The sequence below is a fragment of the Hippoglossus hippoglossus genome, chromosome 3 (assembly GCF_009819705.1).
Source record: "Hippoglossus hippoglossus isolate fHipHip1 chromosome 3, fHipHip1.pri, whole genome shotgun sequence".
NCBI classification, from domain to species: domain Eukaryota; kingdom Metazoa; phylum Chordata; class Actinopteri; order Pleuronectiformes; family Pleuronectidae; genus Hippoglossus; species Hippoglossus hippoglossus.
Window position 1 is genome coordinate 2,507,641 of NC_047153.1, and position 12,444 is coordinate 2,520,084.

Sequence of the window (12,444 nt, forward strand, 5' to 3'; positions counted from 1 at the left end):
TTTAAGTTTTCTTAACTGTCTCCACAATTCACTGCACTCATCTGCTGCCCAAATCATTGTCCCACTGGTGGGAGGATTATTCAGTGTCACGGAGCGGGGAGCAGGACTCACAGGTTCGGGTAAAAAACAGGGTTTCCTTTAACGTAGGCCGAATACAATACAAAGGACAATGCAGAAAAAAGGCATCATCAAGGAAAAGACGAAGGGAAACACAGAGACTTATATACACAATACATACAAGTCAATCTATGTTCCGACCCTCAACAATGGTAATAAGCTCTGGTTATTGACCAAAAGAATGAACAAACTGCCAAGAGACCAGAGGACATTTGGGCTAAAAACTTGGTGTAAATGCCGTAATTCGATTGTCGGGGCTTGTAGACACTTGGATGACACCACAGGAGCAGTATGGACGTGTTTTATGTTCTTTTTCTGTAGTTTTTTTTACGTTTGAACAATTGTATTGGATTTAGCTGCAACGCTTTTTATCCCTGAAACTCCAGAAGTGTTTTGTGGACTCAACACCCCCCCACCCTCCATCGGAATAGTGGTGAGTAGATAATGAGTGAATTTTCATTTGTCAGTGAACTAACCATTTAAATAAATCTATATCCAGTCTTTGTGTTTTTAAACAAGAGATCAGATCTGACTCATTTCTCTTTCATGTTATTTCAGTTTTTCACTGCCAGTTATTTTTCTGTTCCCAGGAATTCTCCTTCAAATCTCTCTCGGAATTACACAAGGTTTCCTTTCAGGCACAAAGAGACATGGATGAAAAAGGTTGCAATCTTTTTTGATTACTCCATTACTCAAGGCCAAAGGAAACATTTATAATTTGGCTGCGTTTATGTGCAGCTCTCAAGTTCCTGTGAACCTGCAATCAGCCGTAACACACACACACAGACACACACACACACACACAGACACACACACACACACCCACAGACGCACACACACACACCCAGACGCACACACACACACGGTCCAGTGCCATTCATAAGTCACAGTGTAATTCTGGCCTCTGGCTTCGCTGCTGTGGATGAATGTTTCTCGCCGCGGAGAAAACGAGATTGTGAAACCGTGTTAATATGATCCAGCTGAGTGAAATCTTATTTTATTCCTCTTCCTCACAACTGTTTCATCTGAGGAGGAAACGTTTCCTCTGCTCAACAGACACTTCCCGAGGAATGGGAGCGATTTTAAATCAAATAAATATGTAAGTCAAGTCACGTTTATGGCCCCGTGACGCTGTCATGTACATTACACACTAGAACTCCATAGAACTGCTGTTAGCAGGACATGTTGATAGCATGTTAACAGTGGGCACAATATGTTCAGTTAGCATGTTGACTGTTAGCATAATGTTTTAAGACAGCATGTTAATTTGGAGCAAAACTGTTAACAGAGTTAGCATGTTAACTAAGAGTGTGACATGTTAGCATAACCAAAAGCATGACATGATGACAGTTAGCTTGTTAACTGAGAACGTAACATGTTGAAACAGTTAGCATGTTAACTGAGAACCTGACATGTTGAAACAGTTAGCATGCTAACTAATAGCATTACATGTTGACACAGTTAGCATGTTAACTAATAGCATTACATGTTGACACAGTTAGCATTAACATGTTGACACAGTTAGCATGTTAACTGAGAATCTGACATGTTGAAACAGTTAGCATGTTAACTGAGAATCTGACATGTTGAAACAGTTAGCATGCTAACTAATAGCATTACATGTTGACACAGTTAGCATGTTAACTAATAGCATTACATGTTGACACAGTTAGCATTAACATGTTGACACAGTTAGCATGTTAACTGAGAATCTGACATGTTGAAACAGTTAGCATGCTAACTAATAGCATTACATGTTGACACAGATAGCATGTTAACTAATAGCATTACATGTTGACACAGATAGCATTAACATGTTGGCACAGTTAGCATGTTAACTAATAGCATTACATATTGACACAGATAGCATTAACATGTTGGCACAGTTAGCATGTTAACTGAGAACCTGACATGTTGACACAGTTACAGATTTATTTGCTGGCTGATAAGAATCGGACGTGAGTCTTTCACAGTCACATCAGTGTCACTGTTTATGTTTGCTGATTTAAATTTTTTTATTTTACAGAATAAACCTTGTAGAACTGATTCAAATCTCTAAATTTTGAGAGGGATCCCGTCCGATTCCTACTTTACTTGTTGCTGAATCACGGTTCAACTGGTTAAAGTCGCTCTGAAGCACAAAGGAAACTACTTATTCCCTTTGTGGTTAAAATATTTACAGACCTCACTGCGTCCCTCTTGGATGGAGGTCGATGAATAAAATGGCTGACGGGGCAGAGCTGCAGGACTCCCGCTCAATCCTCCGATCAAACAATTAGTGAAAACATTTAACTGCGAACACACGGCCGTCCTCTGCATCGATCTGTATGGATCGTACTAATGTGGTTTCTGTAATGTTGCTGGTGATAGAGCCACTTCCAAGGTCTCTGCACTCATTATGGACGCTATTCATTGATTGTGGTAAACAACAGACTGGCAGTAGATAATTGAACAATGCGCCAGGTGAGGCTTTTCTTCACTGTGTTCAAATGAGACATGAAACCACCTCAAGCTCTTAGAAAATAGCTGATCAATGTCAACGGAGCGGAATTTTAGTTGTTGCTAATTACGAATAGAGCTTTGATGAAAGAAATCGTTAGCTGACTGAAACCAAACCATCTGATCAATAACTGTAGAGCTGGGGGGTCGGTCCTTAGTCTATGGTTCCCTCTGCTTGCTTTTGGATTATTGGAGAAAATACGTTTAAATTTAGGATACTAAAATGTTTTGGTTAATTTGGTCCCCAAATCCCAAATATCCACAGAACAATTCTGTACCTATTAAACATTGGCTCAACATAAAGTAAAATAAGTCTGTTGGCTTCGGAGTGGACCAATGCCAAAACAACAAACAAGAACATCAAAATACAAATCAAACATCTTATGTATCTTTCAAAATATCAGCAAATTGAAAGACAAAGCGTAAGTGCAAAAATATCTTTAATTTTCCTCCATGTGGTTTTCTCATTGATTGGTGCTTGCCTCTGTCAATTAGATTCAGCTGTGGTACTTGGCGTCAGGTAAGGAAGAGAAGAGGAGCGATCGAGACATGAGAACCTCAGAGGAGACACAAGTGAAGAGAGGACGACAGAACACAACGTTTGAAATGCTGTGAAACTTTATTGTAAATATTCTTTGAGTGGTGGAGAACGTGTAGCAGTGGACTTAGTGAACACTTCTGCTTAATCTCAGTGATTGAGGCAATCTTTTTATTTTAGTGCGCTGACTGGAGAGGATTTTTGGTGTCACCACAGGTCAAACTGCAGTCTCTGTATTGGACCCTGCTAATACAATACAATGCATTAGGTATTGAATAAACTTCCTTTGTTTTGCCTCAGTTAAAAACACAGATTAGGATGAAGAAGTCGTGACAGTAGTTGGAAGTAGGCTGGAAGCTGTTAAGTGTTCAAGAAGTTGTTAAATGTTAATTTTCTTAGAGGCAGTGTAAGATTGTGCCGAGCCTTGAAATATTCATGTGTTTACATTGTGCCGGCAGTGAGACCGAATGCTGCAGGATCCATACCTTCCCATTGAAATGTGAATACGTAATGAATGCTAATGTGATCTGGATAAATGGAGCTCATTTCTGAGGAGGTCTCCTCCATGTTAATGGAACGCCGTGGGTGAGTGTTCTGACTCAAGCAGGGTAATTTTTTTTCCCTTCAGTTACATAATCCAAATGAGCCCGCTGTGACCTTGATGTGAAATGACCCGCTAAATGAGAGAGCCTCACATGACGTGATGGCGTGATGGCAGGGCGCACGTGTCCTTTTTCATCTTCCAGGAGCAGCATCTCTCGCACTCACATTTCTAATTTTGAACACTCCTAATTCCATGCCCCATTTCCTCGCCCCCTCAGCTTGAAAAGAGTTAAATTTAGTTCTAAGCGAGCTGGTATGTAGCTGATGAAGAAATGGGACGGTGGAAACAAGGCCACATCAAAGCAGTTCTTGTTGTTAACTGATCTCCCTCCCTCATCACCTACAGGGAACCACGGCCTCATGGACCAGACCACAGCTCTGAAGTGGCTCCAGAGGAACAGCCACTCGTTTGGAGGAGATCCCAGGAAAGTATTTGGACAGAACTCAGGTATTAAAGAAAAAACGTGTGTGTGAAATGTGTCTCTGCTGCTATGACACCCGACAAGTCTGTTTACAAATGTTTTCATTTCACCAGCAGCGACAAATTCCTGATGCACAGCAAAGCTCGTCTGCGATCAAACTTATCTGTGCATAGAAGGTGTGAAGTCGCAGCAGGACATGTGCTGTTTGTCGGGCCACTTGTGAGGAAGCAGTTAGGAAAAGGAGATGTGGAGAAAAACAACAGACGACATGACTTAATTAGTGAAGCTGTGGTTTAACCATGAAACCGACCACCCTTAACTAACTGGTTGTGGATTATATTGATCTAAAATTTAAAAAATGATAGTTAGAATTTTGATTCTTTTTATTTATTGATTTTATTTGGACTGGCAGACACAGACGGACTGATCCACAACGGATGCTATGGTTTGTTTTGCTGGTGCAATGCTGTAAGCTGAATTACAGAACTTTTATTTTGATAACTGGGGTCTGAAGATTGTGTCGGTTGTTTAACAGACTCTGAAATAGTTGACATGTAATGTATGAGAAGATAACATCAGTTCAGTGAATCATTCAAACTTATATATATATATGAACTAATGGTAACAACAACCAGGAGTGTTCATCTCCTTGAGTAGTATAAATATGTTGTGGAGAAAGGATTTGTAGGACCCGCTAACGGACAAAATGGAGAGTAGTGTTTTTGTGTCTTGTTAAAAGTTTCCTGTGTGAGCGCAAATTCCATGGAAACGTAGTTGTTGCGATTTTTACCTGCAAATGTATGTTTGGGGCCATGGCTGGCTTTATGGGATGTGTCTCTGTTCTGGCATTTATAATAGTGGTGTCTAAAAAGAAGACTCAGGTCAGATCAGTGGTGGATTTGAGTTCGATGGATTTATTGTGACTATTAAGAAAGAACAAAAAAATGTGTGAAATTCCTCTGTAGAATGAGACCTCATGCCCCAGATGTTGTCTAAATATACACATGTGGCGCCAGGGCAGATGTTTCCCACTCAGACATATATTTGGATTTATAGGAATCTGTGGAAAAAAGTTCTTTCATGGCCTGAATGCCTTCTGTAATGTCTACGTGTCGGTAATAATAATGATGGCATCTGTCTGAACACTGTTTTTAAAAACCTGTCCACAAAGTCATTTGTGTCTTTGATGTGACTGGTTTGTAAGTTTAAGAGAGGGTTGAGGTGGAAATTATAGAAATTCTGCAGTTTGATTGGTCTCAAGATTTCAGTCTGAAATAACTGTTCTATCTGGAGGTTTGCTCCACTTGTCTTTGTGAATTTTTAGAAGCATTTAATACAATATGGCTTTTTGTTGTTGTTGTTGTTGTTTTTTAGCATTTAGGGCATTTTTATCACATAAAGGGTGATTTAATTTTCTCTCTATAGTAGTGACGGTGTCATGGTGGAGGAAGTACCTGCACTGACGAGCTGAGAAAACCCATGATGTTAGGATGATGGTGGAATACTGCCTCCTTCAGGCGGTAGTAAAAACTACTGAAGAAATAACTCCAGTGTACAGATGAATAAAGTCCTTGATTATAAATCACAATTGGTTAAATATCTAATAATAAAACAAAACAAGGATCCACTGAAAACCTTAAAAACCACAAACATCAAAGAAGACATTTGACCAAGGCTTTTTTAGTCATTTTTTTATTGATAATTACCCTTAGTGAAATTAGAATTGTGTCTATTTTGAGTTATTGATCATCCTTTGTTGCCTTTGAACATTCAGTAAACCCGTCACCAAATCATACACTTTGTATTACAACAAATCAAGAAGTGAGAAAAATGATTCAACAAAAAAAAAGGCTGATTAATTCCCCTAAATGTTTTACTGATATTTGGCTTCACCTCAGCAGAAAGAACAAAGACCAAGTCAGTTGATTTTGTTATTGAGTGGAGCTTCTTCAGAAGACCGGACCAGCTGCTCACAGGAGCTCACCCACAGGTGTGGTGAGACCATCCCCGTCACATATTCACATTTCCTGCTGCTGTTGAATAACGTTGTTCGTGTGCATCAGAAATCAGGATGTTCCGACAGGTGAACTCTCTGTAGGTCGGCCGGTTCCTTCTGGTATCAACCGGCTGTTTGGTGGGGAAAATTAAAAAACTAATTAGACCTTGTTGTCCTTATATTTGTTAACTGTAGGACTTTATTTGTACTCACAGCATCTGTAAAGCCTGTTGACGCGGAGGATGTCATTTCTGCTCATGGATCTGGCACGTCCAAATACTTGGGATGGATTCCTGCCGACGATGGTGGGCTTTCCATTTTTGGAGAAGAAGTTTCTTTAGCAGGACAAAAGCACAACATTATTGGTTTATTGACGTGTCCACAAACAAAACACCTGCACACACTTCCTCTTTACTCAATTAATGTTTCTTACTCTACTGTTTTATTATAATTTTTTCCTTATAAAAAATAATCTTACAGTACAAAAACACAATATCTTCGATCAAACATAAAATGGAATCAGTTTCGAGAATATGTCTCAGTCAAGTATCTTCAGTGAAGATGAGGAATTCTTCATTTAATTAAAACACATGTACTTACTTGCCGTAATGCATGATAGAGTTGAAGTCATATCTAGTCCACAAATTGTTAGTCCGAGCTCTCTTGAAGTTGTGTTTCCTACCTGCAAAGATGGAGAGAACATTTAAAACATTCAAACTCAGCTTTTACACTTACACCTCTAATTTTTTTCAGTATCAAACATTTAAGTCCAAAACAAAACAGTAGTTTGTTAACTACACAACCAGCGGCAGGGTTTGTAAAACACCTCCTTTTGTTGGGATTTACCCTCTTTTAGAAGACTTGATAGTCTTTGGACCTTTGATGCGTTATGACTTCTGATGTGTCTTTGTGAACTTTGTGTTGGACAAATTTTAGGATCGCTGGACTTTTTTCATACTCAGTTTGGACTGGTTATCTCCTTGTTTTTATTTTCTTGACATTTCCTAATTTATTCATGCTTGTGTATCCGTTTTGTTGTTGTTTCACGGGACCCAAGGTGCAGACCAATGAGTAGAAACGTTGATGACCAACTTAGTTGAAGTTATTGTATGTTTTTGTTTCTTTTACGTTTGAAGAATCAGTCACCAGTTACTTCAATTGTATTAGATTTTGCTGCAACGCTGTTTACCCCTGAAACTCCTAAAGTTATCTGTGGACTGTATTTTACCCTGTTGTTTTTGCTCTAATTTGCCACATCAGCTGTGACCTTAACCTGCAGCTAAATTGTAAAAGATAAAATAAAGGTATACTGCTCCTGAGTTTATCGACTCTGCATCAGGAGGAACCTCCATTTTTCTCATTGTTGTGCAACAGATAAAATAAGAACAGTGAAATAAAGTCTTTTTGTGGGTGAGCTTACTTGGCTTAATGTTCCCCCAGTTGATTCGAACATATCTGTCCCTGTCGCTGCGCTTGTGCTCGTGGTGGAAACCAAGAGCGTGGAGGATCTCATGCTGCACTACGTGGTTGACCACACACGCGTTTTTCTTCAGGGAGATCAACTGTGGTCCACCCTTACGGCCAATGTTAGAGGAGCACCTGGAAAATACACACACACACACACACACACACACACACACACACACACAATGTTAAATCATTATAAAACAAAGAAACTGACACTTGGACATGATGGACATTTGTACAGTAGAACTAGTCGGTAGTTAAAGACGCACAACATCCTCCTTTACTCCTGACATACAGGATTCACAATTCATATTTACCACGTTCTTCTGCAATGGTACCGTACGTGTGTGTTTGTGTGTGTATTCCTACCCAGATCCAGAGTAAAAGTAGATGTAATCCCGTTGCCACCGGTACCTTCTCCAAACAAAGCGAATGCACGTGGATCTGTGGAATGACACCAGGCCTCTGATGATGGTGTTGCGCTCTGAACGTGCTGCAGAGGCAAAGTACAGGCTTTCACTCATCTTCACTTTGAATAGTGTTTAGTGTTTAGTTTTTTGTTGGTCAAACTTTTACTCACAGTAGCGAGAGGAGATAGCCACTGGCACTGTGACTCTGGTTCCACGTTTGGGCCACTTGCAGCCATAGTATGTGCACCTAGCTGCATTCCTATTTGAATTTTGCACAATGTCGCCATCTTCCAGGTTTGCTGCAGAACAACAATTCAGACACTTTAAACCAGTTATACATATTTCACAGATATCAAATGCTCATAATTGAAAATCTGATCCTTGGCAAATGTTGATCGACCAATCAGCTGCCTCCGCATCAATTGTCACTTTATTTATTCATCACGTTTTTCTAGTTTAGCCATGAAAGTTGAATATGAAAGTTCTTTCTCACTTGAGCCAGCATTAGCTTTTTCGATGATGTCAGAGAGGTCTGCAGGTAAACACAGCGAGCAGGAAATATCAGAAACAGGTAGCAGCGGTGGAATGTGAATTATCAACATTTTCAGCATTACTATCTGGAGAAGTCTTCATTATTCATCTCACCTTCTTCAGCTTCACCCTGCAACACAAAGTCACGACGTTACACATCATTACATCATTTTTCTTACTGTTTAAAATTAAATGAAAATTTAGAAATCCTTAAAAACCAACTCAGTTATTTCTCAAACACGTCGTCACCACGCTCATAACAAAGATGATTTTTATTTCAGCTGATAATGTGAAGATGCCTGGTTTTCACAGCAGAGTGTAACATCAGGATCCCAGTGTTGAAACTTACCGGAGCGATGGCCGTCATGGAGAAGAAGAGGAGGAGGAGGAAAACAGGAGTCATGATGCTGGTCCTCTCGGGTTCAAGTTCAAATCTGAAAATACACAATATTACACAAATAATCAGTGTTTTGAGGAATAAATCAGATGCATATAAGTTTGGTGAGAATAAAAAGACCAGAGGAGTTTACCTGTTGTTCCAGGAGTCTGGTGCAGTGTGACGGCAGCTGCTCGGCTCATCAATCTTTATAGGCCGCTCTCACGGGGTGTGGCTGAGGTTTCATCTCGTAACTCGTGTGACATAATAATAATAATAATATTTCCCCATCACTGCGGGGGGGCATTTTGTTGACTGTCAGTTTGGAATGTCACTAAATGGCTTTTGCTGCCAGGTATCAGGTTTTCAGGTTTCACAGTAAAAGTTTATTATGGTGCAGTGTATAGTTCTCACCTGTGTGTGTGTGTGTGTGTGTGTGTGTGTGTGTGTGTTAAATAACTCAAAATTCATGGACAGATTTACACTGATCTTGGTGTAAATATCACTTGGAAGAGTTTCTCCAAATGATTAAGTTTGGAAGCTGATCGAACCCGGGGGGTTGATGCTGAATGCTGCGATGGCTGCAGACAACAATAAAACGGATGTTTCTCCTGGCTGCAGAAAAGTGTTGCGGATGGTCAGTGTGTGTGTGTTTGTGTGTGAGAGAGAGATGGGGAGGGAGAGAGACATTTATGTTGTATGAATTTCTTTTAGTATCATTATAAAACAGTGGCAGGACACATTCACCCTTGAACAAGCTTGTAGCTGGTCAAGAAGTTACCAGTGTTAACTTCAGCTCCATAGGACACACATGTTCGGTTCAGTGAAGCAACACAATGAAAAGACATGAGTTTGTTGAGCTGTTGTTCTCGATTCCCTCGAGTGTAAAGATAAGATTGATCCTGACAGAGGAAATTCAAATTTGACACAGCAGCACAAAATAGTAGTGCAAAGAGAAAATAAATACATACAGTATTTGCATATGTGATTGTGCAGTTTGAACCAATTCTATCTTTTACATTTTTTTGAATGGGAGGCGTTTACCATGGGAATGAAATGTGTTTCTCGTAAGAGCCAATTGAGTATTCATCCATCCATCATCTAAACAACAAACCTTTGACAAACTTGTTTTGCTAAATGTGTTTAGCACATCCTAGATCCTGTCGTGTACATGTGTTCTCCTAAAATTAGAGAGGGTAAGGTCATGTAGAGAAGGAAATGCCAAGTGTTCTTGGCAGATTTCTGGTTAGACTGCTTCCATCATCGTATCTACTCTGACTCACCTTGACAACAACTTAGTAATAAGGAAATAGAAAGCCAAGCTAAATGTTGGGTAAGACTTTCATCATTGAGGCTTTATAGATTTTTCTATTGTAGCTTCATTGACGCATGACAAAGTAATTTGTTCTTGATCTATTTACTGCTCTGTAGGAATCGGATGAAGACCATCGGGTTTGGTTGACCAGACATTAATGAAGAATCCTCCAAAACAGATGTGGTCTAAACTTACTCTCTGTGGGTAGAGATTCTATTTATTTATTTGAATTGTGATTAATTTAATTTATTTATATGTACCAACATCACGACTACAACACCAGACAGTACACGAGAGGTTAAAGATAAATTATATACAGTAAAATAAAGTATAGTTCCTTGCTTTGGGTACACTGCATCCAGTCCTTCATAACGGTGCTTATTGCTCTACCAACAGAGTTTATATGTATTCTATTCATATTCTAAATAAAACAGAGCCTTAACCTAAATGTCTATTGTATATATTCTTCGTAAAGTGTCCATGGCTCTTGTAAATCATTGTCTCAGTAATGCTCCTGCACTGCTGAGGCCGCACGTTCCGTGATTATCAGCTATGAAGTCCTTTATTTATTTTAAATAAACAGAAACAATTAGGTTTTCTCGGTTTCCAGTTCATAAGTATGGTTCTTTTGCAGATAGGAATGCCAACATTATCAAACTGTGCGTTACTGCAGATTGTAAACCATCCATTTTATTTCCCAGCCAGCTGACTTCTGGGGATCCCGCTACATCTTCATTTATTAGAGAACTCAGTTTTTCTTGATTCCTTCCCAGAATTTCCTTCCGTCTGTGCAGAGAGAATGACTCTTCATGAACAACAACTTTTACCAACCTGAGTGTCTAATAGATTTATTTATTTGATTGATTTATAAAAGGACCAGTTCAGAAATGATTGCAGAGTAAGTGGGAAATTTCTCTCTGGTTAAATAGACCACCTGATAAGGTGGGTGTGTATTATAGATGGTTGTGGAGAGTGAGGTCACATGATTGGCGCAGCGCAGCTCGAGTTGGCTGCCTGAACTAGCTCGCCGGCGTCGCTCCATTAATTCACATCAATCTGAAGTTCCTCTTCTGTGGATCTGATTGATGCCATCACACACTCATGTTAATGTTATGCACTGAATGGTGTAAAGGGTGTGTCAGTAAAGGCAGCTGCCCTGATGGAAATTTGCTGTAACCCAAACAGTCGAGACACTTACAGAGCTGCTTTGTGTTGTAGGTTTGTTTTGTGTTTGCAAGTAACTCTAAAAGTCTGATTTACATTAGCTTACGATCTACCAGTAGATGTTAGCAGGTGTTAGTTGCCACCAGCGGATGTTAGAGACATAACTTCAGTTGTGCACACCATCGAGTGTTTTGACCTTGTAATCAATGACACAGGGTACCTGAGGATAAAGCTGACTGGCTACTGGCTTGTATGGCAGCACTATGAAAGCCATGTGTCCGCTCAGTAGATCCACAACATAACTCTATGCCTTTTTAAACTAAACACTGTCCCATTTTAGAACATAGGACAAGATGGTGAATACGTAATGTACGTTCTGCCGCACTAAGTAATGCAACCAGTTGATGTTATGCGATGTTAGTGACATATCTTAAGTTGTGTACTTTAGTGTCATCGGGTGTTTCAACATCTTAATCACAACAGACCCTCTTCTAAGGCCGGCCCACCACAGGTTGAGCAGACCTGGGTGCATGTCCCCAGCATCTTGGTGAGTACTTGACTTTGTATTTTCTCTTTCACTTTGTGTGTTTTGATTTCTGCCCCACCGAATGTGTTCCTCCTTTGTTTTATAAGACCTTCATTGTTTGTGATGTGATGTCTATTCATTGTTCTGTTTGACAAAACCTGCTTCTGGTAAACTCACCGTTGTTTCCTCATATCTTCAACTTTTCTTTGTAAGTGTTTGATCTGTCTGCCAACCTAGTTCTTGTAAATTGTACGTCTATGACCTGCCTTGTTTTTCAGACGACATTTCAAGCCCTGAAATAATCTCTCACACACACACGTGTTACATATGTCACGTTACAGGTTTATTCTTACAAATTAAAACAGACATAAAATCTCTGTAAAGTTTTATTTGAAGATGGAATCAATTGATCTTTTCCCTCCAGGATCATCATCATCATTATTGTTGTGGTTGTTTATAAAGAATATTTTCAGCACTTAT

General features: G+C 39.6%; 1 protein-coding gene and 1 long non-coding RNA gene across 3 annotated transcripts; one reads left to right on the forward strand and one right to left on the reverse strand.

The window, feature by feature from the left end:
- Window positions 1-1,027: 1,027 nt before the first annotated feature.
- Window positions 1,028-4,470, forward strand: LOC117752798. The gene is made up of 3 exons (XR_004612144.1): window positions 1,028-1,216; window positions 4,104-4,205; window positions 4,293-4,470. It is a non-coding gene; the product is annotated as an uncharacterized LOC117752798 (long non-coding RNA).
- A 665-nt stretch (window positions 4,471-5,135) lies between these two features.
- On the reverse strand, window positions 5,136-9,213 carry LOC117752437 (high choriolytic enzyme 2-like). 2 transcript variants are annotated; one of them, XM_034569738.1, is made up of 10 exons: window positions 9,114-9,213; window positions 8,933-9,017; window positions 8,698-8,713; window positions 8,546-8,584; window positions 8,223-8,351; window positions 8,012-8,135; window positions 7,592-7,774; window positions 6,776-6,853; window positions 6,389-6,510; window positions 5,136-6,289 (listed from the first exon to the last, which is right to left on the reverse strand). In XM_034569738.1, coding segments are annotated over exons 2-10 (747 nt in total). In that variant the 5' UTR covers window positions 8,987-9,017; window positions 9,114-9,213; the 3' UTR covers window positions 5,136-6,287. The 2 variants fall into 2 exon arrangements, with proteins under 2 accessions (XP_034425629.1, XP_034425620.1); XM_034569729.1 differs by having other exon boundaries at window positions 5,139-6,292; window positions 6,776-6,852; window positions 7,591-7,774.
- Between the last annotated feature and the right edge of the window lie 3,231 nt (window positions 9,214-12,444).

Bases quoted from the DNA above. Each gene is read 5' to 3' on its own strand.
- LOC117752437 (XM_034569738.1), bottom strand. From the start codon at position 8,986: ATGACTCCTGTTTTCCTCCTCCTCCTCTTCTTCTCCATGACGGCCATC. The intron at 7,775-8,011 runs GTAGGAATACAC...TGTATTTTCCAG, and splicing joins TACTTTTACTCTGGATCTGG to GTGCTCCTCTAACATTGGCC. The intron at 6,511-6,775 runs GTAAGTACATGT...GTCCTGCTAAAG, and splicing joins TCTATCATGCATTACGGCAA to AAACTTCTTCTCCAAAAATG.